Source organism: Heteronotia binoei, chromosome 21 (assembly GCF_032191835.1).
Source record: "Heteronotia binoei isolate CCM8104 ecotype False Entrance Well chromosome 21, APGP_CSIRO_Hbin_v1, whole genome shotgun sequence".
Classification (NCBI taxonomy): domain Eukaryota; kingdom Metazoa; phylum Chordata; class Lepidosauria; order Squamata; family Gekkonidae; genus Heteronotia; species Heteronotia binoei.
In genome coordinates this window covers 163,065,092-163,092,162 of record NC_083243.1, presented here as the reverse complement: position 1 = coordinate 163,092,162, position 27,071 = coordinate 163,065,092, and the positions used below count along the sequence as shown (strand labels likewise).

Genomic DNA, 27,071 nt, shown 5'->3' with positions numbered 1-27,071 from the left:
AATGCTGCCGACAGGTCTAATAACATCAGTACCGCAGTGCCGCCCCGATCCAGATGTCGCTGAAGGTCATCTACCAAGGCGACCAGCACCGTCTCCGTCCCATGGCCCGGTCGGAACCCAGACTGGCACGGGTCGAGAACGGAAGCGTCATCTAGGAACCTCTGCAACTGCAACGCCACTGCCCTCTCAATGATTTTACCTAAAAACAGGTAATTCAACCTGTTGGTTCTACTCCGACCCTTCTGGGGCAACAGAAAACAGAAAATTCCACAACATCCTCTATATGACAGCCCTTCACATACTTGAAGATGGTGATCATATCACCTCTCATTCATCTCCTCTCCAGGCTAAACCTACCGGGCTCCTTCAGCCTTTCCTTGTAGAACATGGTCTCCAGACTCCTCACCATCTTCATTGACCTCCTCTGGACAAGTTCCAGCTTGTCTATATCCTTCTTAAATTGTGGTGCCCAAAGCTGAACACAACACTCTAGGTGAGGTCTAACCAGAGCAAAGTAAAGCAATACCATCACTTCACGTGATCTGGACACTATACTTCTGCTGATACAGCCCAAATCACATCTCCCTTTTTAGCTATTGCATCACACTGCTGACTCATGTTCAGTATATGGTCTACTAAGACCCCCAGATCTTTTTTGCACATACTACTGCCAAGACAAGTCTCTTTTATCCCTGTAAAATTCATTTTATTTTTTACCTTTTTTCCAGCTTGTCTAGATAATCCTATATCCTAACTCTTGTCTTCTACTATATTTGACACCTCCCAATTTAGTATCATCTGCAAATTTAATAAGTTTTCCTTCTATTCCTTCATCAAAATCCTTTATAAAGATATTTAAACAGGTCCCAGGACAGATCCTTGAGGCACTCCACTTGTCACTTATCTCCAAGGGGAGGAACCATTCACACTCTTTGGGTGTGATCTGTCAACTAGTTACAGATCCACCTAACAGTACACGGGATCCAAACTACATTTTACCAGGGTCAACAAGAGCAGTATGTGGAATCTTATCAAAAGCCTTACTGAAATCAAGATAAATGATGTCTACAGCATTCCCCTGATCCACTAAGGTAGTAACTTTGTCAAAAAGAGATCAGGTCAGTCTGACATGATTTGTTCTTGAGAAATCCATGCTGGCTTTTAGTAATCACACCCATCCTTTCTAAAAGCTCAAGGACTGATTGGCTGATGATCTGTTCTAAAACTTTCTCAGGTATACATGTCAAGCTGACAAGTTGGTGTTACCTGGATCCTCCTTGAAGATGGGGACATTTGCCTGCCTCCAGACTTCAGGCACCTCACCTGTTCTCCAAGAATGCTAAGAAATGGCCAGAGGCTCAGAAATTACGTCCACAAGATCTTTCAATACCCTTGGATGCAGATCCTCAGGCCCTGAGGACTTAGTTTCATTTAAAGAAACTAGGTGTTTATGTTTCTATCTCTGTGCCAATGCTAGGGCTGTAACTTCCTTCTCTCATTGTGTGTTCTATTTCCGCCATGTTCAACATCGCCTCTCTCACAAGAGAAGACTGAGAAAAGTAGGAACTGAGCTGTTCCTCTCTTTGTCACCTATCTGCACAATGGATGATTTTGCTTTCCTGTCCCCACAATGGGCTATCATGTACTGGCTCTTTTTCTTACTTTGAACATAAGAAAAGAGCCCCTTTTTGTTGTTTTTAGCATCTCTTGCTAGCCTAAGCTCATACTGAGTTTTAGCTTCCCTAACTTTCTCTCTCCAAGCGATCTTATTTGTTTATATTCATCCTTGGTTATAAGGTTCTCCTCCCATTTCCTAAACGATACTTTTTTATTTCTCTAATCTGCAGAAAGCTGTTTATGGAACCAATTTGACTTCTTTAAACTCTTCCCATTTTTCCTTTTCTGAATCAAAACTCTCATGTATCACTTAGTTTAAATAGTCACTTCTTTAACCACACATTCTTGCTTGTACATACAATTTCCCATGCATCTTTATACCCAAGATAATGACTACACTGTTGCTTAAAGTGTCATTTAATCCCAAAATAACTAAACAAATGCAAGTCCAAAGTAGCCTGGTTTTATTGCAGTCTACTTACAATCTCAGATTTACCACTGATCTGGTGAACAAATTAGGGAGTGGGCCCTTATATTAACATTGACATTGATAAAAATCTTTAAAAAGCTAAGTGCGCCTTCTCACTTCTGGCAACAATGGCCCACTGCATGGATCCAGTATGTGAGAAGTAACTTACGTTCATTTAAATCTACTTCCATCTTGTCTTCTGTATTGGTGCTTGAGTCAAACAAGTCTTGCTTTCCTCCATCTTCTTCTTCAGAATCTGTACTTTCTTCACTGTCTGTACTGCCTGAGCTTTTTATTTTTTAAAGAGAGAGAGAGACAGACAGACACACAGAAAGATTATTACCTCCACTAAATGAGATTGTCTCCTTTTCTAAACATAGCAAACTTCCACAGGGAGGCAGAAGAGTAAGAAAAATCTGATGGACCTGCTTGAATAAAGGAGTAACCATATTTTAACACAGACATTGTAACCAGCAACAAAGCAGAAAAAGTGTGTTCTTTCACTTCCATTAGTTGTCAGTGTCCCACATTTTAATGGCATACTACAGTACCCTGTAGGGATGTAGACCTGGAAAAAAAAATCAGCATTTTTTCAGAGCTGGCTATCGGGGAGCTGAAAAATATCAGTATTCCCAGTTATCTGGTTTCCAAATACTGGTTCAGTTTTTAGATCTGGGTTTTGTCCAGGTTCCAATATTATTCGGCTCCTTTATTCCCTATGGGAAATCTTTCAGAGGATTGGCAGGGCTATTTTTAAAGCTAATATCATCAGAATTATAGTAGAAATCCAGGGAATCCCAGCAGAAGCACTGATGCAGAAGAACAGCAAGCCTAACATGATCCATGTAAAATCAGAGAATCAAAGCTTATTACAACCAGATAATCCACACCAAATGACAAACCCAGTACAAACTAATTTGAACAACGAATATAATGTTGCAAGACCAACAAAACCAATTTCAAAGGACAGAACCAGGTACGTCAAACTGGCTAGCTGAGACCAAACCCTGGCAAGACAAAGACACACAGTAAAATTAAATGGGAAAAAATCCTTGGAGCCTTGAACCACTGGCTCCTGATATTCCCAGTTACTCCCAAACATTTCTGCAATTTTTGGGGGGATCCATTACCCAGTATCCTGAAAAATGCAAGTTACCATTCAGACACCTGAATAAATCCAGAAAATATCAATATACTGCTTTTTTGGTTCTAGGAAAAAAGCCCAAAGAAAAAAAACCTCACGGATATAAATGCTTACAGGAAAAAAGCCCACACGGAAAAATGCCCATATGGAAATAAACCCACATGGAAAGAAGCCCACACGGAAAAAAGCCCACACTGAAAGAAGCCCCCATGGAAAAATATGGAAAGCACCATAGATGTTTATAATTGTGGAAAAGGTTTCCCAATCCCAATCAAGAAATATCTGGGAACTTTGGGGGTGGAACCAGAAGGTTGTGACAAGAACAACTGAACTCCAAAGGGAGTTCTGGCCATCACATCTAAAGGGACCATGCTCCTTTTAAATGCCATCTCTCCATAGGAAATAATGAAGGATAGGGACACCTTCTTTTGGGGCTCGAAGAATTGGACCCCCTGGTCCAATCCTTTTGAACCTTGGCGGGTATTTTGGAGAGAGGCACTGGATGCTATGTGGCAAGTTTGGTGCAACTACCTAAAAAAACAGCCCCCCCCTCAAGCCCAAGATACCAGTGGATTAATTCTTCATTATGCCATTTTTTAAAATTAATTCCGACTATGTTTATTGATTTCTTCCTTCCAGATATTTGCAATAGTCAGTCCTGCTTAGCTTCTTAGATCTATGAGGCCTTAACTACTTATGCTATTTAAGAAAGAGAAGCTATCACAGAGCAGGCAGTAATTTGCCTAACCCAAAACCCATATATTTTGAGATTCCTGAAAAGTATAGGCAACTGATACCTCACAATTCTGGTGTGGAAAAATCCAGACAGAATTCTGTTTTTAGGTGATAGAGCTCTTATGCTTGAATTAAACAAATATACCATCTATGGAGATGGCACCTTTGATAAAATGCCAAATATGTTTTACCAGCTGTGTACATGGTATGCCAAGGTGGGTAATTCATATCCACCATGTATTTACATTTTACTTCAAAAAAAAGAAAATGGACACCTATAATCGAATGTTTGGAATAATGAAGCTATTGATTCTAGATAAACTGTTGTGAGGGCACAATGCTCTTAATTCCTTGTTCCTTTTCAGTCATCCCAGTGTGTGATCTCTATTCGATGGACTGGCTAGTTGTCACAAACTAACACTGGCTAATGCACAGGCAGGTCACCTAGAGGTAGAAAAGTGGAAATATGAGGCACTGCATTACATGGTTGCCACTTCTGTGCAACAATATCAGCAGGCGGAAGATAAATTTAGTTGCTTAAAGGGATTGGCTAATTTGCAATGAAGAATTATATCTGAGCTGTTACTGTTGTTAAAATAATTGTTGCTTTTACTATTAGGGTTAGATAGTCTTTTGTCATTGTCACTGGATATACCACAATGTATTAAAATAAAAAAGTTTGACAAATTGTAAATAAAGTTAAAGTATTTAATTTTATTTAAATATATATTTCTATGTAGAGTTTAATTTCTGCTATTGTTTTTCCTTCTTATAAAAGTTCATTGATAACAAAATGGTCACTTGTTGTTGCATGTGAATATGACATATTTTAATCCTAAAATAACAATATAAAAATAACAAAATGGGCACCTTTTTGTTGCATGTGAATATGACTTATTTTAATCCTAAAATAACTGAATATTATTAATGGTTATCCACAATTATAAACATCTATGGTGCTTTACGTATTTTTCCATGGGGGCTTTTTTCCTGTGAGCATTTATGTCCGTGGGGTTTTTTTCCTTGTGGTTTTTTCCGGTTACTGTTTTTTTCCAAATATATTTGGACAAGAAAAATCTGAATGCACATCCCTAATACCCAGTATGTGAAATCCTTAAGGCTTTTAAAAGATTTTTTTCATTAGACATTTAGAATTTCCTTCTTTTCTCATAATAACTACTTCCAAAATGAAAGTGGAGTGACAGTGCAGAATGAGAGGCCAGAAGATCCTGCAAATGTCAAGGAACCACAGGATGAAAGTCTTCAAACAGTCCCTCAGTGCCTGGTTGGAAACTGGTTAGAGGCAACCCAATTGTAATGGGTTATAAAAAAAGACTCCACCTGAGGATGATCATGATCCTGTTCCATGGTGAAATCAGAGTCAACTACAACTCACCTGGTTCAGTTTCCCTTAGTTATGCCTGGATTTGCTGGTATGCCTGGAATCCTAGGATGTGCAATAGCTAAGGGACGTTTATACTATTCCCAGTTGAGCAGAAGACTAAACCCCTTACCATATTTATTTAAAATATTTGTATACCACCTTATCCAAATTCAGTTCTGGGTGATTCCAAACCAACTAAAACAGAGGTGGCCAACGGCAGCTCTCCAGATGTTTTTTGCCTACAACTCCCATCAGCCCCAGCCAGCATGTCCAATGGCTGGGGCTGATGGGAGTTGTAGGCAAAAAACATCTGGAGATCTACCGTTGGCCACCCCTGATCTAAAAGAAACTATAGAAAGCACAGCTAGCATTTTTTAAAAGTAAAAACAAAAACCACTAAACACTTAATTTACACTAGTCTAAAAGGCTAGAATCTGCATATACAAAACATATTGTCAAATAGGAAACCAATCTAAAAATAATTAATGAAGGTTCATGAAAACAACTTTTAGCCTTGTGTCAAAAATCTATCAGGGTTGGCAGCAGCTAGAACAATAGCAGGAAGGCTTTCCATAACTTGGGCACTACAACAGAAAAGGACCATGTCTTTAGCTGCCACCCATATTGCCCCCCCCCCCATGAAACAGGGCCTCAGACGCTAACTTCAAAACACAGCAGCAATACCACTACTAATAATGATGCCAAAGATACCTTCTACACCCACCACAACTCCAATGCCAAGAAAGGTCCCCTGTGATTGCTTTTTTTAAACATCAAAAATATAGCTTGAAAGATCTTATCACAGATCTCCCACAAACATGTAATTCAGACCACAGTCCAAAGTACAAGCTATTGGGCTAGATAGTAAGATATGCAGTGGACAGCACTTTTTACAAGTATTCTAGGCCTAAGATATGGTCTGTGATGGGCCTTTTCTGTCACTATGGAGCAGCCTCCTAGAAAGGGTAAGGCAGGTACCTACCCTTGGGGCCTTCCATCCAGGATGTGACGCAGTTATTAAACGAGCTTATCAGGTAGCTTTAATGGACTCTGTCAACCATTTTTAATTCATTTATTAGATAGTTATGTCTGTATTAAACAAACTGTTGTTATCTACCTTGAATCCTGATTGAGGTCAGAGAAAGGAAGGTTACATGATTGCTTTAAATGAATAAATATGGGTGTTGCGGTCCATTAACAGCAAGGGATTATGCAATCCAGTGTGTTTTGTTTAACTGCATGTTTATAGAATATTCTACACATTATAATTAAGCTATGTTACCAATTCTAAACCTTCAAGGGAAAAGCAGGCTATAAGTTTAAAATGAAAAAGTTTTCCTCTTATGTGAAGTTCAGTATAAAGATTCTCTTCTTCTACAGCAGCTACAATCCAAGTAAAGGCTCAACAAGGTGAAAGCACCATCATTCCTGTCACATGCCAGCTTTTTCCTTTCCATGCCCATGCATTTTAGGATTGCCTGCAGGCCTGGAATAAACACCCCGTCCCTTTAATAGTCTTAATGGACAGAAGCAGTTGAAGCTTTTCATGGCATGGAAATAAATAAAATTTCCTGGTAAGTATCATCCCAGTAATCCTCTAGTAGAGGGACAGGACATTTTTCTCCAGGCCTGTTGGCAATCCTAATTTACTTTAATAGCTAGCATCTTCAGAGATCAGACAACAGGATCTGCAACAACCTCCAACAACAGCCTTCTAAGCAGAGTTACATTGCACTAAGCCAATGGACTTCAGTGGACTTAGAACTGTATAACTCGTTAGGATTATCAAAGAAGCAAAGATGGGAAGGTATGCAGGTGCCATTTTTAAATGCAAGTATCAGCATTCTAGCACCTTTTGGCAGGATAATTCTTTAATTTAGTAACTCAGTGACAAACTAGCTTTTTTAAAAAGTTTGTTCCAAGTTTAAAGAGCTGGGCCCTAAACAAGTAGGGGGGAAGTTATTTTCCTGTTTTTGTTGCTTTGTATTGAGCATTCTGTGCATGTGGAGCAGCAAAAAGCAAAGAAATAAGACCTCCTGTATTGTTTTGACATACCAAAGTACCATGCAACAGAAATCAAATTGAACTGAACCATCCAACTTTGAAAATATATGTGTAAAAGTTGGGGTGAGGATTGTTAACCATGAAATCACAGCTATCTGAACAATTTTAAATATTTTGATGCTTTCTTCTTTTAATGATGCAGATTAAAACTAACCCTTGTGTCAGATCACTGCTAATTGTGTCCTGTAATTTGACAACAGAAATGCATTTAAATTCATCAAAATAAAGAGGAATGCCCTACATTCTAATGCAAATAAATGTACTTGAGGGGCAAATTCTTTGGGCAGACACAAACTAAAAACTCATTTAGGAGTGGATTCTCAGTCTTGTAGATATTGTTAAAACATGATAAAATTAAACTCCTGGGTTTCAGGTTATCTTCCAAGTAGTAACAACAAATCCACTAAGGAATGGATACATAACAGGACAAAAAGAATGAGAAAGGGTGCCAAAAAGCACAATTACATGGGCCCAGCAATAGCTGCCCAGGGCCAACAAAACTCTACAGTTTGTCCTGGTGCACTGAAAAACTGGTCCAAAATACAAGAAATGACAGAATCAGGAAAATGGCAAGAACTGTATCAAAAGCTTGGCAAAATTATGAAAGATTGTATGACACAAACATATTCATTCTAATACTTCTAACAATTTTCTTTTTATAACTAATGCACCAACAGCACAAGAACCCTGCCTTCAACAGGACAGCTTACATTAATTACTCTCAGAACACTTTATTAAGAACAGTTTTATTGTGGCCACCTGAGAATCTAATGGTGAGTAGCTTTATTCAGAGTGAAAATTCATGTATTTAGCATTTCAGCTCAAATCAGCAAAGAAATATTCTTTGTCATCTTAAGTCTACCTGGATCGTCTCTGAGATTCTGGTGTAAATGCAATGTGTTTTTCTTCCCAGATATCTTCTTCATCGGAACCACCATCATCAAATTGCTGTATTCTCTCCTTGCAGCATGCCTCAAACAAAGCAATGTTGCCCTGAAACAAATTCAGAAGCCAATGCATGTATCTTACCATTCCCATATACTTGAACTTATATTCATCCCATACAAATGCCTAGTCATTTTGAACATAATCTCTGGAAAACAGAAAGTATGACCCTGGAAAAGCTACTCACCACAATTAGTATATACATCCCAAACTGAAAGAAAATAATATGCTTTCACTGAGGAAACCTGGCTCCCATGTTTAAGGTTTTAAGATAAACTCAAATAGTGCTGTTCAGTGTGCTCACTCCATAAATCTGCCATTTTCAAGTTTTTCAGAATAGCCTTATGGCTCAGTTTTGCAGGCCCTTCACCAACTCACAGGAGCATTCCTTCATCACAACCAACCTGTTAGTTTAGGATAGTAATGAACTTAGCTGGTCCTCATGCTCACTCCTCCCACTGAATCAAATCTGCTATGATCCTGACCGACTCCCCTCCCCCCCCCCACCGCCCCCTGGGCAAAACTGGATTTTTTTCCCTTGCCACAAATGGCTTTTTTACAGTTGCCATCTGGGAAATGACGGAAACTTGCTAGGAAAAAAATGAAATGCATCTTGCATGCATGAAGTGAGAAGGGGGAAACAACAGAACCAGGATACATCAGAGAGCAAGTGGCTGTGGCCCAGGGAGTGCCAGCTGGCCATCACTGGCTTAGCAGATTTGCTGGCTTTGTTAGTGACATTTCAATGAGCAACACCATGACATATATCTGACAAGAGAGGAACATATGAGAAGTGGAAACCCCATAAAGTAAAAACAAAACATCAAGCCACAAAACTCAAAGGGCCATAATGAGTCAGCCAGTGTAACCCATCTTGTTCCTAAGTTTTCTACATTTTTAGAACATTCTCCAAAACCAATCGAAGGAAAAAATGCTCCATAGCGACCAGGGGTGTGTGCTTGGTATATACTGGGCCCTCACAAGATATCCAATACCTTATCAGTATTTATCAGATATTTCCTCAGCTGGTTACTGGGTGAATTACTGACTCAGCTCTCCAAAAATGGCTGTCCTGAAAATATTCAGGATTTTTTGAGATTGCCTGACAGCTGCATTTAAAGGGCACTTGCGGCTTGCAAAAGACATTTAAAGGGACTGTGATTCCTTTAAATGCCTTCCCCCTTCATCAGAAACAGCAGAGGATGGGGGTGGCTCTGGCTCTGCTGGGCAGTCCAGTTTAAACCGGGCTGCTCAGCAGAGCCCCAGCCAAGTCTGTGGGGAGAACTCTCCCCACAGGATCAGACAAGGCTGCTCAGCAGAGCCTCTAGGGAGAAGCCTTGGCTGGGGCTGGATTCTTTTCAGTTCGGTTTCAACTGAGCTCCAATGACAAGCCAGTCCAGGATCGGCCAGGGCAATGTGGTGCTCTCAGTTCCCACCATCCCAGCTGACCCTCTCCTTTTTCTAATTCCCAGGTCCACTGAATCTGAAAAAATTTGGGAATCCTGAATATTTCCTGAATCTGAATACCATATCAGTATTAGGATTCAGGAATATCAGGAAATACCTTTCTTTCTTTGGGGAGAGACTGTTCCAATATTCCAAAATGAGAAAAATACTGGGGGGGTTTTGCACACCCTTAGTACCCACACATCCCACTGCTGAAGCACCCTAAGCCTACCTTCCTGTTAAATGACACCCTTCCCCAAATGACAGCTGGAATATACTTACACTTTCATTTGTATTGAGGGTAAAATTGATGTCCGACACACGATCAAAAGAAACACTGTAAACAAAGTACAGATTTATGTACCAGAACAGATGACAAATGGCATACTAGAAACAGTATTTCATTTCATATCAGAGAAGTTCTGTGCTTTTCTTTTTAAAATAGCATTTTGATAGACAACAAAATTAAGAGGATACCAGAAGCTTGGTCACAAACTCGCCCAGAACTGAAGTTAACAAATATAGAACAGTTTGAAGAATGAGACCGACAAATCAGTCCCCTTGCAACGACTGATGCTCAGTTTACTATTGTGACCAATTCTTAAGACTGCCATTTATTCCTCTATCAGAAAGAATGCCTCAGGACCGTTTCACATGTAACAGAAATAGCTGTAAGAACATAAGAAAAGCCACACACACACACACACACACACTGTGGCTAATAGCCACTGATGGACCTCTGCTCCATATTTTTATCTAAACCCCTCTTGAAGCTGACTATGCTTGTAGCCGCTGTCGTATATTTCAACAGCCACAGAGCTAGGAGGCAGAGTGTTAGGGCAGCTGGTGCACAGCAACCTCCCTTCTTCCTCCTGTTCTCAGCCTATGAGGGAAAAGGAGTCAGGGAGGACAAAAAGCACCCCCAGAGGTTTCAGAAACAGCCTCTCTGTCAAGCCTTCCTCTCAGTCCTGTCACTTCTGTGGAAAACACAGGAGGGATAAGAATTGGGATGGGGGGATCCGGGAAAGTCAGGTTCAAAACCCCCTTCCTTCTGAGCCAGGACCCTGTTGTCTGGGTCACCTGGGGCTGTTCTTTCCTGGTATTCCTCACAGGCTTGTTGATGGTGGGGATGGGGTGGTGGAGGGAGGAGTCCAGTGTGCCTCCTTGAGATGCTCAGAGGCAGGACAGGGAAAGACAGGAAACAAAGAGCAAGAGATGGGTTGCAGCTGTGCTCAGCTGCTGAGGCTGGGAGAATGGGGTCATGTGCTGAAAAACTACCTTATATACTTGCAAAGATGATGACTCATCTCCTAAAAGTAATGTGTACAAAAAGTAACTAATTTGTACAGATTGTACAAATTGTAAGGTACCTCCCCCTTTTTATGGTATCCCTTACAAAAATCTAGTCTTACATGTGGCTAAATAGATTTACTGGATCTTTTCTAGGTTCCCAAATAAATCAATTATTTTCAGAGCTAGAAATCAATTGTTTTTGCTGTATTTTGAGTAAAAAACAATACTGCTTATTAAGTTCACCTGTCTCCTTCACAAAGTTTATATCTCTACTACATTCCATTGTATTCTATGGCACACATGGCCTGGGCTGACAAAGTGACATTATGTCAGATATGGCCCTCGTTAACAAATGAGTTTGATGCCTCTGTTCTAAGTACTACAGCAAACTGGATTTCCACACCAACTATACCACATTTGTATTTGTGCTACATTTATGCCGTAATCCTCTCAGTCTCTCCTTGGTGCCTCTCAAATACAGGAGGTTAGAACAATAGCATTTCACTCCAAGATTCTTTTGGTAGAGAGCCAGTTTGGTGTAGTGGTTAAGAATGACAGACTCTAAACTGGAGAACCAGGTTTGATTCCCCACCTCTCCACAAGAAGCCAGCTGAGTGACCTTGGGCTAGTCATGGTTCTCTCAAGCTCTCTCAGCCCCTAAAAACAAATCTAGCCCACCACTAGCATAATGTTAAGTGTTAGAACTTGCAGCTCCAAGACACAGGGCCAGCCCAAGACTGTCTGTCACCCTAGGCAAGGCTAGCTTCTGGCGCTCCCCCCCCCCCCCGATAATGTCACTGAGTTACATGGGGGGTGCCCAATTCAGCACCCCTGAAAGGCTGGTGCCGTAGGCAATTGCCTAGTTTGCCTAGTGGCAGGCCAGCCCTGGCCAGATGATCTTTGGATCTCATGGCTATAATACACACAGTGCTATACGGAATTATTATTTATTATTACTCTTTTGGGAGTGAAGATTATCCTCTAGAGTGGGCTACTAGTTTAGGCACTGGCTCCTCTCTCACTGTCTTCATGGACTATATAAGGTAGTTTTATTTAGGAGAACCTACAGCTGAGTTTTCATGCTGTTGATCTAGGCTGCCACTTGTGAGAAATTTATTTGTTGTGCACATGGACTGTCCTATATATATAAAAGCTGTTTCGTCTTTGCAAAACCGAGCACCCCTATTGGTTGGGACTGCACTGCATCAACCTTTGGCTCGCCAAACTATCAATCAAGAGTACTTGTGAGCCATTGGTTGAGTCTGCTCCTCTCTCCCACCTGAGTGGCTGTTGCTAGCCAGCCAAGCTTATTCTGTCAATAAAAGGCAACCAACCTTGGTTCTGGTAGTTGCTGGCTCTCCCCACTTTCCCACTGGTTGAGCCACCTGTCGCACTGATTCACAGAAGAGAGAACGAAACCCTTCTCTAAATTGGCTGAGGGAGAGAGGGAGGTGAGAAAGAGCCAGAAAAAGCCTTTCCTTTGATTGGCTGAGGGAAAAGGAAGGAAAGAGCCAGAGAATCCCTTCCCTTGATTGGCTGAAAGCTCCTCTCTCCTCCTCCTCTGAAAGGGAAACAGCTAGGGATGGGGGGGGGGGGGGAATGGTGTCTCCTGGCAGCAGACCAGATACAGAGAGGGAAGGAGGGAAGGAAAACAAAACAGAGAGAGAGACTGAAGTCCTGTTCTTAAAACCAACAACATTACCAGAGAGAGACCGTTGGTCTGAAAGGTCTAAAGGCCTCTAAGCGAGAACTCACTGGGGCCAGTCCTGACTACGGCTGCCAGTTCCAGGTTGGTGGGAAATTCCTGGAGATTCTGTGGTAGTGTCTGAGGAGGGCACAGGAGTTAGGGCTTCAGAGCGGGGTCTGCCAGACTCAGGTTCCTGCTGTGGAAGCCGACTGGGTGATTTTGAACCAGTCACAGGTTTGTTGCGCAGATCAAAGGGGAGGAGAAGAGAATGATGTAAACTGCTTTGGTTCCCCCCTCCACTGTGGAGAAAGATTGTTTTTTTCCTAGCTAGAGGCTACAGGGAGGGAGGAGGCAATGGAAAGCTGAAGTCAGATGGGCAGATAAAGGGAAGGAGATAGGATTGCCAACTCCAGGTTGGGAAACTCCTGGATATTTAAATGGTGGAGCATGGAGAGAGTGGGGTTTAAGGAGGGGTGGAACCTCAGACAGGTGCAATGCCATACACTCCACCCTCCAAACCAGCTACTTCATCCTCTGAAACCACTGTTGTCAATCTCCAGGTGAGGTCTGGAGATCACTCAGAATTACAATTGCTTTCCAGATGGCAGAGATCAGCTCCCCTTGAGGCGGGGAGGAGTGAATGCCTTTACTTGGATGGTAAGGAAGACAGCAAGGGTGGGGGCATTCACCCAAAGCCTCTTTTTAGAGCCCACTGTATTTTTCTTCACAACAGGACTTATTCCTTGTAGTTGCCATACTGTGTGTGTTGTGCATGGTTTATATTGTTTTGTTTTGAACCAACTTGAGCCAACATTTTAGCTGGGAAATGGATTCTGTTTGATAATAAATAATTTCAAAATCATTTTGGTTACACAGCACTGGTGTTTTGTTTGATTTTACGCTGCTTCCATAATTTCTGAATCTTTTTACTTATAAATTAAGAATTTTGGTGCTTCTGTATTTTAATAACAGGTTATGTTAACTTGAGATGTCTTGGCTTTGTATCTATTTAGATGCCTTTTGAAATCTATTGGGTTTATCATTTTTTGTTATTGATATGTGAAAACAGACTACCAAATGGTAAATTTGAAAACCTATGAAATGATGTTAGGAAAGTAACGTCTTGTCCCACAGCAAATCAACTAAATCACAGTAGAGAAATATGACAGATAAGGTTACAAAAAAAATGTAAAACAAGCAGCAAGAATTAGAAGAGAGTGCAAACCATTATTATAAAAACATACATACTGTTAAGCTACTGGGACTATACAACTAAAAGCATTTCTAGAAACAAAGTTCAAGTTCCTAGTTTTTGTTTAAAAACAGTGTGATATACAGTGCAATCCTAAGCATGGCTTACTTCCAGGGAAATTTTTAAAAAAGAATTGCAATGGTAGTGTTCAAGAAGAGAGACACAAGTATTAATGAACAGAAATGTTTACAGGGGGAATTTCAACAACTGATTAGTGAAATGCTACAAAGGTCTGAACTTGGTACATGCTAATCATTATCAGCTCAGACCATTAGTTTTAAAATAATAAACTTTACATTACTCTTAATAGATTCATGGTCTAATAAAACAATACTTTTTACTGTCTTCAGTCAGCAACAGTGATCAAAGTGGATTTCTCTCCTAAAGATTCGATATATTCTTATTAATCAGAGGGCGCATGATCCATGTCCCTTTAAAAACTCTTCCCAACTGAAAATACCTATGAAGACATAACTATTTACCTACAGTAGATCGATCAACAACACTACAGATAACATAAACTGGAATAAAGTAAACTGATAAAAGGGGCTTTTTGCCTGTGTTCACAATTTAAAATCTTTGAATTAATCATTTGAGAAACTTTTTTTATATAACAGACAAAGCATACAGTGTATGGAGGACTTGTCTGCATAAATAGTTACTTTATTTTGCTTTCATTAGATCTCAGCATTGAACCTTCACAGAAAAGGTCCAAACAAAGAACATAATAAATAAATGTATATTATATTATTTACAACAGACCAACAATTCTTAATAGAGGCCATATCTCCCCGCCCCCCGGCCCCGTATGATGTAGAAATCTGGGGGAAATTCAGAAGTCTGAGGGGCAAATAGAGACTTTAGGAATTTTTGGCAACCCATTCTCTCATGCTTCTGAGGGCCGGTGGGGGGGGGGGGAGTTAATTTCTCCCCACACAGCAAACCAGAATCAAACTGAATGTTCAAGAATTTTCTGAAAACTATCAGGCACAGGGGTCTCATCAAATGTATTCCTGAGATCTGTGTATAGCACACATTTATCTATGAAAAAAAATTATGTAAAGATGCATTGTTTGGAAAGCTGTTTCATGTCCTTTTTTAAACTTGAATCTTGAGAGCCAATCAATGATAATGTTGTGTACTTCACAAGCAGTAAAGAATCAAAGCCACTAAGCTCAATACTGTACTTACAACCTAAGTACTTACCCAGCCCAATCCACTGAGTTCAGATATTTAAATATAATGATCTAACTGCACCAATCAAAATGTATTTCTGGACTGCCAATACTTCTGAATACTATATGAATCAGAACAATATTAATTTACTCGATATCTGCCTATAGACTAAGACTATGAATCCTTTCCTTATAGCACCATATAGAAGCTGTGTTGGTAAATATCAGCTTTTCTATGAAAAGTTAGTCTGTGTCCAACCACAGTATATTCCAAGCCATGGAACTCTGGATCAGGTCTATGAACCTTCAATGAAAGAAATCCACACACTGAGTATTTTGTTTAACTATTAAAATAATGGACACAAAAAAGAATTTGGATACGTAAATGCTAGGAATGGAAACAGTGAACAGGAGGTGCATATTTAAGTGACAAATGTTTCCTTATGAACACATACAAAGCAAACATGGAAACAAAACAAGGCTAACTGTATACAATACAGCTCACCATCAGTAAAGAGAGGCAACTACTAACCACTGTGAAATAAACAAGTGGGAAATAAAGGCAATATTACAAACAAACCCATACTCACTTGCCAATGTCATCTTGATCAGCAAACTTCTCATCGTTGAAGCCAAACTGGTCAATAAAATTGGACGTCATTTGTTGCATCTGATAATCAGAAAAGGCCTGGCAACCCCAGGACCAACGACAGTGATATAATGATTCTAATAATAGTCTAAATACTACTTGCCCATTTTGATCCAGAAATACTTCTTGCTAATTTAAATAACCAAATACAGGAAAAATTACTTAAGAACCGCAAGCTATCAAGTGTGCCAAACACAATAGTTTTATGATGAAGTACTTGGTAACCATTCAAATAAAGATTACATCTTTTGCATTTGCAGAATTAAACCAAATTTCAGCAGGACTAGAAAAAAGGGCAATGTAAGATTTTTGAATGGGTACCCTGACTAAAGTTTTTTCTAAGCTGTTGAGGTGTTGCGTGCAAAAAAAGGTTTTCCATGAGCCAAACCGTTAAAGCTGTGAGCAAGTTTACATTTTTTTGAGTTTACAAACTTTCTAAGGTACTTCTAGACTCAAATTTAACTACTTTCCGTAAGTATAAACAAAAAAGAGGAAAGAATAATGTAATCTAAGTCTCCTTAGAGGAAAAGCAGTATTAAATTGCAATCAATAAAAGATCAGAAACAAAAAGGCATAAAACCCCTCTTCATTTCTTAGTTTTCACTATATTTACAAGAGAGAGAGAGAGAGAGATATGGAAAGAACGAATGAGGTGAAAAGAGAGAGAAATAAAAAGCAAATAATAGGGGAAGGAGGGTGGAAGAAGAGAGAGAGAAAGAAACAAAGAAAGCAAATAGAAGGGGAGGAAGTAATTAAGGAGGGATGGAGGAAGAAAGGTGGAAAGAAAGCAAATACATGGGGAGGGAGGGAAGGAGGGGGGAGAGGGGGGAAGTGAAAAGAACACAAACAGATGGGAAGAGAGGAAGGAAGAAACAGAGAGCCCCTTGTAGCTGCTTGCTTTAAAGGGCTGGCAGCCATTAAAGCACTTCGTTAGGCTTCTCCCCACTTCCCACCCTTTAAAACCAGCACAGTAGCAGGCCTTCCCAACAGCTGCTAGCTTTAAAGGCTGTACAAGAACAGGAAATTTCAGTGCAATAAGATCAAATATGCAATAGAAATACTAAAATAATGAATCAATAAATGCTATGTCTGTCACTGAGTATAGTTATACATACATAGTATTCTAATGCATTTCTCTTTCAGAACAGTGTATCAGAATCTTTTGTATTGACATACTCAAAATAGGGATATTGATGGTTTATCTAATTACATATACTTAACCTGTTTTCATTATATTTTATTGTATTCTTTTTCCCCAATGGCAAACTAGAATAATGTTTACATGTTAAAAAGTAAATTAGGTGGACAAGAACATCACTATCCAATGTATTTCTCTTTTAGCTATATTGACATGTTCAAATGGGGATATTGGCTATTGATCTCATTACATATACTAAACCCATCTTTCACTATACTATAAAGTATTTTTCTTCTAATGGCAAACTATATGTATGTTACATGTTAAAAGGTAAATTAGTTGGATGGGAAAAACTTCTGAGAAAGAAATGCCCACATTTTGGCACCTCACCCCAGTCGGAAACAACTGGTGCTTGCACAGGGGACCTTTCCTTTCCTATAACAATAGAGTGATTAACAGACATTCTCACATTTTGACATGTTACTGTTTTATTGGTTTCTCACACTCATGTTACTCAGATAAAAGGTTTTCTCAATTTGTTAATTTTACTATTTTGTCACTGGATCTTAAATTTGTACTGTTTTGCATTCTAAACCACTGCCTACAGTATGTCACAGAAGTGAATACACCCCCTCACATTTTGTAAATATTTAAGTACTGGTATATCTTTTCATGTGACAACACTGAAGAAATGACACTTGACTACAATGTAAAGTAGTGAGTCTACAACTTGCATAACAGTGTAAATGTGCTGTCCCCTCAAAATTACACAACACAGCCATTAATGTCTAAACTGCTGGCAACAAAAGTGAGTACACCCCTAAGTGATAATATCCAAATGAGGTCCAAAGTGTCAACATTTTTTGTGGCCACCATTATTTTCCAGCTCTGCCTTAACCCTCTTGGGCATAGTGTTCACCACAGCTTCACAGGTTGCCACTGGAGTCCCACTCCTCCATAACGACATCACGTAGCTGGTGGATGTTAGAGACCTTGTGCACCTCCACCTTCTGTTTCAGGATGCCCCACAGATGCTCAATAGGGTTTAGGTCTGGAGACATGCTTGGCCAGTCCAACACCTTTACCCTCAGCTTCTTTAGCAAGGCAGTGGTCATTTTGGAGGTGTGTTTGAGGTCGTTATCATGTTGGAATACTGCCCTGCGGCCCAGTCTCCGAAGGGAGGGGATCATGCTCTGCTTCAGTATGTCACAGTACATGTTGGCATTCATGGTTCCATGCTTTGTTTTAAAAAAAATTACTTTTTTTCCCTATCCCATATATTACTTTCTACCCACCCCTCCCCCTGTTACTTGACCCCTGCTGGTGTTATATACTTAAAATCTTAATATTAAAGGTACCCTTAATTAATAAGAACCAAAATATCCTCATCCCTCTTGTACTTAGTCATTATCAAAAATTGTCCAATGTCCTTTTATTTTCCACTCTTTTTCTACGTATCTTCTGAACTTTCCTGTTTTTTACATTTCCAACATCTATCTGGCATCTTATTGTTCCTCTTTGCCAACTTTTTAGGAGTCATATACCATCTGTACATCATCTTAAAACAATTTTCTTTAATACTCTGACATGTTGAGAGTTTTATAGAGTTCTTCCACAAATATTCCCATGTGTCCATCTGTATTTCTTTATTTACATTAATTGCCCACTTAATCATTTGAGATTTCACTACTTCATCTTCCGTAGACCATTTTAAAAGTAACATAGATTTTCGAAATTAATTTTTCATTATCTCCAAGCAGAACTTTTTCCATTTCTGTTTGTTCTCGTCTTATTCCTTCAGTTTTAATATCACTTTCCACCAAACTCTTTATTTGTTGCATTTGAAACCAATCATATTTACAATTCAATTCCTCAGCAGTTTTCAACTCTATTTTTCCACCCTGTATTTTAAATAGCTGATTGTATGACATCCATTTTCCCTCTCTTGACTCAGCTGTTATTCTTATTACTTCTGCTGGCACTATCTATAGTGGTTTTCTCTCATCGCCATATTTCTTATACTTCATCCAAATATTTAGCAGATTATTTCTTATGTAATGGTGAGAGAAAAAACCATCCACCTTTTTCTTCCCATAGTACATCTAAGCGTGCCAGCCGAATTTATTTCCATGACCTTCCAACGTTAAAAGTTTTTTATTCAATAATGTCACCCAATCTTTTATCCACACTAAACGAACTGCTTCATGATATAATCTTAAATCTGGTAATTGGAATCCTCCTCTTTCTTTAGGGTCTATTAAAACTTTCATTTTAATTCTTGGTTTTTTTCCAGCCCATATAAATTCTGAAATCTTTCTTTGCCATTTATTAAATTGTTTACTGTCTTTCACAATCGGAATAGTTTGAAACAAATACATTATTCTCGGCAAAACGTTCATCTTAATTGCAGCTATTCTACCAAGCAATGACAAATTAAGCTTGCTCCATTTCATCATATCTTCATACATTTTACACCATAACTTTTCATAATTATTTTTAAACAAATCAATGTTCTTCATTGTTATTTCCACACCCAAATATTTTACTTTAGAGGTAACTTCACATCCCTTTAACCTCTGCAATTCCTTTTGTTTATTTACTTGCATATTTTTACATAAAAGTTTTGATTTTTCTTTATTAACATAAAGTCCCGCCAATTCTCCAAAATCTTGTATTTTAGCTAACAACAAAGGTGTAACTTGTGTAGGATTTTCATTTATAAATGTTATATCATCTGCAAATGCTCTATATTTATAGGTAAATCCTTTAATTCTCATTCCTTCTATTTCTTCATTGTCTTGTATTTGCATCGATAAGATTTCAAGACTCATTATAAACAACAATGGTGAAAGTGGACAACCTTGTCTTGTACCTTTGCTGATTATCATTTCATCTGTAAGATCTGCATTTATGCATAGCCTTGCACACTGTTCAGTATATATTGTCTTTATCATTCTTATAAAGTTTTCTCCCAACTTTATTTTTTCCATTACTGCAAACATAAAGTCCCAGTTCAAATTGTCAAAAGCTTTCTCTGCATCCGCAAAAAATAATGCAACTTCCTTCTCTGGATGTCTTTCATAATATTCTACAATATTTACAACAGTTCTAATATTGTCTCTTATTTGCCTTTTAGGAAGAAAACCCGCTTGATCTTCCTTTATAAAAGTTATTAAATATTGTTTAAGCCGTTCTGCCAAGATTCTTGTGTATATCTTATAATCATTATTTAATAATGAAATTGGTCTATAATCTTTTACATTCGTGACATCTTTCTTCCTTTGGAATCAACGAAATTACAGCTTCTTTCCATGTATTTGGTATTTTCCCATTTAATTTTATTGCATTCATCAATTTTTGAAGTTTCAGTACTAATTCTTCTTTAAGCTTTTTAAAAAATTTTGCCGTATATCCATCTGGTCCAGGTGCCTTTCCAATTTTCATTACATTAATCGTTACTGCAATTTCTATTTTTTCAATTGGATCATTGAAAATTTTTTCCATATATTCACTTAAGGGTGCTATTTTGATCTTTTGCAAATACGCTTCAATCCTTTCTTTCTTTACTTTAACACCCTTAAATAATTTAGCATAATACTTTAAAAATTCTCCCTTTATTCCTTCTTGATCTACCATCTCTTTTCCATCAGCCACAATTTTATTAATTTTACTTTCTCTCTTTTTCTTCAATTGCCAGGCCAAGTACTTCCCAGGTTTGTTTGCCCCCTCAAAAGGTTTCTATTGTAATTTTTTCAAATTCCATTCCATTTCCTAATTTAACAAATGTCTCATTTGTGTTTGTAATATTGTAATCTCCCTTATATAATTTTCTTTTTTCCTAGCCTCTTTCTTAATTCCCCTTCTTCTTAATTTCATTTTGAATGTCCAACATCTGTTTATCTTTTGCTCTCTTATCTTTATTATTCAATGTTATTAATATTCCTCTCATTTCTGCCTTGTAGGCATCCCATACCGTCTGAAATTCTATATCTTCTCTATCACTGACTTGGAAGTAAGCTTTAGTTCTCTTTTCTAAAGATGTCACTATTTCTTTATTTTGTAGTAAATCTTCATTTAATCTAAATCTTCTTGACTTTTTAGACAATTCTGTAATCCACATCATTGGGTTATGGTAGCTCCTATTTTAGGTAAAATCTCTATCTTCATTGTTATGTCCCAAATCTTTGGTACCCCGCAACATGTCAATTCTAGAAAAAGAATTATGTCTGGCTGAAAAAAAGGTATAGTCCCGTACTTCAGGATTGAACTTCCTCCATATATCCTCCAAATTCTTGTTTAACCAACTCAAAAAAAGAATTTGGCAATTTCCCTTTATCAATTTTTTTCTTCCCAGATATATCTATTGTGTTCTGAATTGTTCCATTAAAGTCCCCCATCAACAAAATTTGCCCATAGGTCACTTCATCAAGATGTTGTGTAATATTTTTAAAGAAAATGTCCTTTGCACCATTTGGAGCATAAAGTCCCAAAAATAAAGTTTTTTTAGCATTCAATGTAATTTCCACCGCTATATACCTTCCATCTTTATCTTTAAAAACCAATTTTGGATCTAATTCTTTTCTCCATAGAATCTATGCAATTCCTGTGTGTTTGTAATTGTAATCCTTTTCCAGCATTCATGGTTCCATGCTTGACTATAGGCAAGACACACTTGTCTTTGTACTCCTCACCTGGTTGCCGCCACACACGCTCGACACCATCTGAACCAAATAAGTTTATCTTGGTCTCATCGGACCACAGGACATGGTTCCAGAAATCCATGTCCTTCGTCTGCTTGTCTCCAGCAAACCATTTGCGGGCTTTCTTGTGCATCATCTTTAGAAGAGGCTTCCCTTCTGGGATGACAGCCCTTCACACCAATTTGATGCAGCATGTGGCATATGGTCTGAGCACTGACAGGCTGATCCCCCACCCCACCCCTTCAACCTCTGTAGCAATGCTATTTCCCAAAGCCAACCTCTGGATATGATGCTGAGCATGGGCACTCAACTTCTTTGGTCGACCATGGCGAGGTCTGTTCTGAGTGGAACTGTCCTGTTAAACCACTGTATGGTCTTGGCCACCGTGCTGCAGCTCAGTTTCATGGTCCTGGCAATCTTCTTATAGCCTAGGCCATCTTTATGTAGAGCAACAATTCTTTTTTCAGATCCTCAGAGAGTTCATTGCCATGAGGTGCCATGTGGAACTTCCAGTGACCAGTATGAGGGAATGAGAGCGATAACCTGCTCCCCTTTCATACCTGATACCTTGTACCACTAACGAGTCACATGACACCAGGGAGTGAAAATGGCTACTTGGGCCCCATTTGGACATTACCACTTAGGGGTGTACTCACTTTTGTTGCCAGCAGTTTAGACATTAATGGCTGTGCTGTGTAATTTTGAGGGGACAGCACATTTACACAGTTATACAAGCTGTAGACTCACTACTTTACATTGTAGCCAAGTGTCAATTGATAAGCACAGCGGTCAGAAGAGAACTGGCAGGATGCCCATGCCCACCCGGTGAGCATGTGCAGTGGGGCTTTGAGCATGCTTACTGGGTCCAGGGCATGAAAATCCTGGGCTTCCTATATACTGATTGGAGTCGGTGTAGATGCCCCACTCCCATGGGTGTGAAGCACAGGGATCACAAAGAAGATCAGTATAGAATTGACAATTTTAATATTATGGGTTACAACATATGGTTGTGTGAGTGGAAGAAGCTTGTGCAAACCAATCTTCCCCACCTTACCTGTTCCTCAGCAGTCCCCCTTCCCAAACCAAAAACACTTAGCTAAGGACTGGAGGATTGTTATATTCAAATGCAACAGGGACTGCACTGAGGCAGGGGAAAATGGACAAAACTGCCCCTTCTTTTCTTCTACTATCTGAGCAAGCCTCAAACAAAACCTGGTCAGCTAGTGAAAGAATAAAGTATGGCAGTAAATATAACCCACAAGCAACAAGACATTTTGCTTATCAAGATCCCACAAAAACCAGCAGACTATTTCAGGGCACCTAGGGCTGTTGGGGGAAGGTTTTCTTGGATGAGTGCCTTCTGCTTGTATAAGCATTCAACTTAAATCTTTATCATGATAACTTGGGAACAGCCAACACTATTGTTGAAATCCTGCCTCGGCGGGGAGGGCGGGGTATAAATAAAATTTATTATTATTATTATTATTATTGTATTTAATTGTTAGAAAAAAATTAAAATTAAAGCAAAAACTAGAATAATTGTATCTGCACTCATGGTTTGAAGTGATCATGCAAATAAGCGAACATAGCTTTGTATGAAGGAACTGTATGTGGATGTGACCTTCAGGAAGACTCACGTGAGACTTTTTATCTACAGATGCATACTATAATACCCTGTGGCCCCCTGGAAGTAAACAAATGGAATAAACTCGTCTTTTGTCTCTTCATGCTCAGAACCCACCTTTATCCTTGACCAGGAATGGGCACGAATTGGAAAATGCTGATCTTTTGGAGGTTCGTGGTCTTCATAAACACTGAATCTCCGAAGAACTCCTCCAATGGACAAACCAGTTCATGGTTTGCCTGGTTTGGCTCATTCCGAGTAATCTCCAGAGGCATTTAAATGCTTTCAGAGCTTACTTCCAGGTCAGGCTGCCTGACCCGAAGTGAGCTCCAAAGGCATTTAAATACCTTTGCAGCCCAACTTTGGGTCAGGTCTGCCCAATTGAGCTCCAACAGTAAGTTCTGAAGGTCTTTGTAGGACTTTGGAGCTCAGTCGAGTCAGGAAGCCTGACTCGACTGAGCTATCATACCGATCTCTGAAGGCTTTTATAGGCCTTTGGAACCCACTTACAGGCCACATCTACCCATAAGTGGGCTCTGAAGCTCACTCTTGAAGCTCAGTTCATGCAAGCATTTAAATACCTTCAGAGCCCAACTAGAAGTGAGCTCTGAAAGGCATTTAAATGCCTTTGGAGCTCACTCAGGTCAGACCAGGGGGGCAGAGGTGGGTTCCAATGGCATTTAAATGCCTTTCAGAGCTCACTTCTAGTTGGACTCTGAAGGTATTTAAATGCTTTTGGAACCTGCACAAACCCTCCCCAAACCTCCATGGAGGCTCATGGGAGACATGTTCTTCCAAACCCCGGGTTTCAGAAAAATGAACTGGCCCAAGCTGTACTCGAACCGGGGTCTGTTGTGCGTTCATGCCCATCCCTATCTCTGACTACTCTGATTAATCCCTTTGTTCTGTCTTTCTCATCTTCTCATTCCCCACCCCCATTTTTCCCTTTCTCTCTCCATGTTTCTCTCCCCTTTTCCCCTCTGTTAAATATGCCCAACCAGAAAAAATGGCAAAGGTTCCAATGGTTGATCCAACTTAAAGAAGGGTGGCTACCAGTTCTGCCAGTTGAAATACAATAATTAAAGTTAACAGTGCACTTTAATTAGAAAAAAGTTTGAAAACTCAAAAACCTTTAATTATCACAGCTGATCACTAAAAATTGTGGAACTGTCATTAATTTATTTTAATACAGATAAGTTTGCAAATGCAAGCCACTCTTCATCTAAAATTAAATTTCCTTGCTTAAATTTCATGGTTATACCAAATAATCCGCAGAATTAAAAATCTGCATTTTGTTCTCCTTTTCCTGCTCTCCTGAAGGTGTGCCAATTCACAGCACAAATTTCAATGAAAAACTGAAATTGTAATTAAATAAGCACTATATTGCATAATGATTGATACCCATGAAAGCCTCATAATCCCAAAAGCACGGTTCTTAGGGATGCCCTTTTAAATCAAAAGATTAATGCATAAAACAGCAAACACCTCAAACTTTGACTTACTTGTTGCAAAGAGGAATCCTGTGAGAAGCCAGTTTCCTTAAAATCAATTTCATCATCACTGGATGAATGAATATGGCAGGTAGTAACCTAGAGACAAAAAAACAAACAAACAGAAACTGACTTTTATAAAATAGAGCCATAAAAATTACAAGAATGTCCATAAGTTTTTCATTCTTTGGAGGAAAATAAGCCTAATGCAACCATAAAATGTTTACTATATCCAAGTCGGCCTTAACAAGAAAACTACACAAAAGCTACAGCTTTATTTCTTACAGTGGAAGACTAATTTTTCCTAAATTGTTTTGCCATGCTCCGTTACCTGAAATAATTCAAATACTGCAAACATTCAATGAACTATTACATTTTCCTTCTTTCAAGCCATCCCCATGTCTTTATCTGCCACATGGAAGGGTTAATAAAAACAGGTTGCTTACCTGTAACTGATGATCTTCGAGTGGTCTTCTGTGCATTCACACCCATAGGACGAAGCACCAGCGCTGATCCCGATCGGCAATATCAAAGTCAGGGATTTTTCTCACCTCGCACTCCATGGGCATGCACAATAGCCCCAGTGAACATGTTCATGGAGCAGGCGCAGAGATACTGTCAGTTCCTTCTGACTGCAACCAGTCCAAAGGCATGACCAGCAGCAGAGGGGAAGGAAGGCGGATGGTGTGAATGCACAGATGACCACTCGAAGATCATCAGTTACAGGTAAGCAACCTGTTTATCTTCTTCATGGTCTCTGTGCGTCACACCCATGGGAGATTAGCAAGCAAGGCTTACCTGACGGTGGGAGCTGGAGGTCAAGCAGAAAGAGATGATTGCAGAACCAGGTTACCCAGCTGTGCTCTATGTAGTTTCCTGACATCCAAGGCATAGTGTCTCACAAAGACATGTGGTGATGCACAATTGGCAGCCCTGCAAATGTCCGCTAAAGAGGCACCCTTGAGGAAAGCTGTGGACGTAGCCATAGCTCTCGTGGAGAGAGCTCGGATGGGACCTGGTAGAGGTTGCTTGTCAATAAGTAACAGAGTTTTATTGTCTCTGAAATCCACTTAGAGAGCCTCTCGGCAGAAACCTTGAGTTTCAATGCTGGAGATGCATAAGAAACCAACAGATTTGGATCTTTTCTGTAAGCCTTCATACGCTGCAGAAAAAAACAACAGAGCACGTTTGACGTCCAAGGAATGCAGACGACGCTCTTCCTCCGACTCAGGTGAGGAGTAAAAGGTGGGTAACACAACATCCAAGTTCAGGTGGAAACTCAATACCACCTTAGGCAAGAATGATATATCAGGGGCCAAAGATACTCCCTCCTCAGAAAAAGTAATGTAAGGAGGATCACATTTGAGGGCTGCTAACTCTCCCACCCTTCTGGCCGATGTAATTGCAACCAGAAAGGCAGTCTTCCAAAAGAGAAGGTGAATTGGCCAAAAAGCTAAGGGCTCAAAGGGTTTCTTTGAGAGCCTATCTAGTACAAGAGAGAGATCCCAAGAAGGGGGTACCATCTTAGAAGAAGGGTACAGCCTTAAAAGTCCCTTCAGGAAACACTTGGTGTGTGGGAGAGCCAGTTTGGTGTAATGGTTAAGTGTGCGGACTCTTATCTGGGAGAACCGAGTTTGATTCCCCACTCCTCCACTTGCACCTGCTAGCATGGCCTTGGGTCCGCCATAGCTCTGGCAGAGGTTGTCCTTGAAAGGGCAGCTGCTGTGAGAGCCCTCTCCAGCCCCACCCACCTGACAGGGTGTCTGTTGTGGGGGAGGAAGGTAAAGGAGATTGTGAGCCGCTCTGAGACTCTTCGGAGTGGAGGGCGGGATAGAAATCCAATATCTTCTTCTTCCAATATCTTCTTGGGTGAGTAAAGATCGATTTACCTTCCACAGGGTCATGGTGAGCTGAGATAGCCACCAAATAAACTCTAACAGAGGAGTGATTAAGTCCAGTATCCACCAAAGTCAGCAGAAAGTTGAAAACATGATTCAGGCCTGCCATATGAGTGAGTGAGCTCCTTTCAGCCATGAACTTAGCAAATCTAGTCCATTTGCCTGCATAAGAATGATGGGTTGAGGGCTTCTTACTATTACGAAGGACGTGTTTTATTCTATTTTTATTTATTTTATTTATTTATTTAATGAACTTATATCCCGCCCTTCTCACCGAAGTGTCTCAGGGCGGCTCACAACATAATGATTCATACAATTCCATTTAAAACATTTACAGATACAATAAAAGCATAGTTAATAA

General features: G+C 39.6%; 1 protein-coding gene across 3 annotated transcripts in view; it reads right to left on the bottom strand.

The window, feature by feature from the left end:
* The window catches only part of PPP6R3 (protein phosphatase 6 regulatory subunit 3), a 130,213-nt gene that overhangs the window by 43,332 nt on the left and 59,810 nt on the right, over positions 1–27,071 (bottom strand). Inside the window, exons 14-18 of one of the 3 annotated variants that reach the window (XM_060262922.1) lie at positions 24,825–24,911; positions 15,802–15,899; positions 10,087–10,141; positions 8,276–8,406; positions 2,256–2,374 (exon numbers count right to left, since the gene is read on the bottom strand). In XM_060262922.1, coding sequence (XP_060118905.1) covers positions 2,256–2,374; positions 8,276–8,406; positions 10,087–10,141; positions 15,802–15,899; positions 24,825–24,911 — 490 coding nt within the window. The remainder of the gene's footprint in view (positions 1–2,255; positions 2,375–8,275; positions 8,407–10,086; positions 10,142–15,801; positions 15,900–24,824; positions 24,912–27,071) is intronic. The other 2 variants (XM_060262923.1, XM_060262924.1) reach the window with 2 other exon arrangements.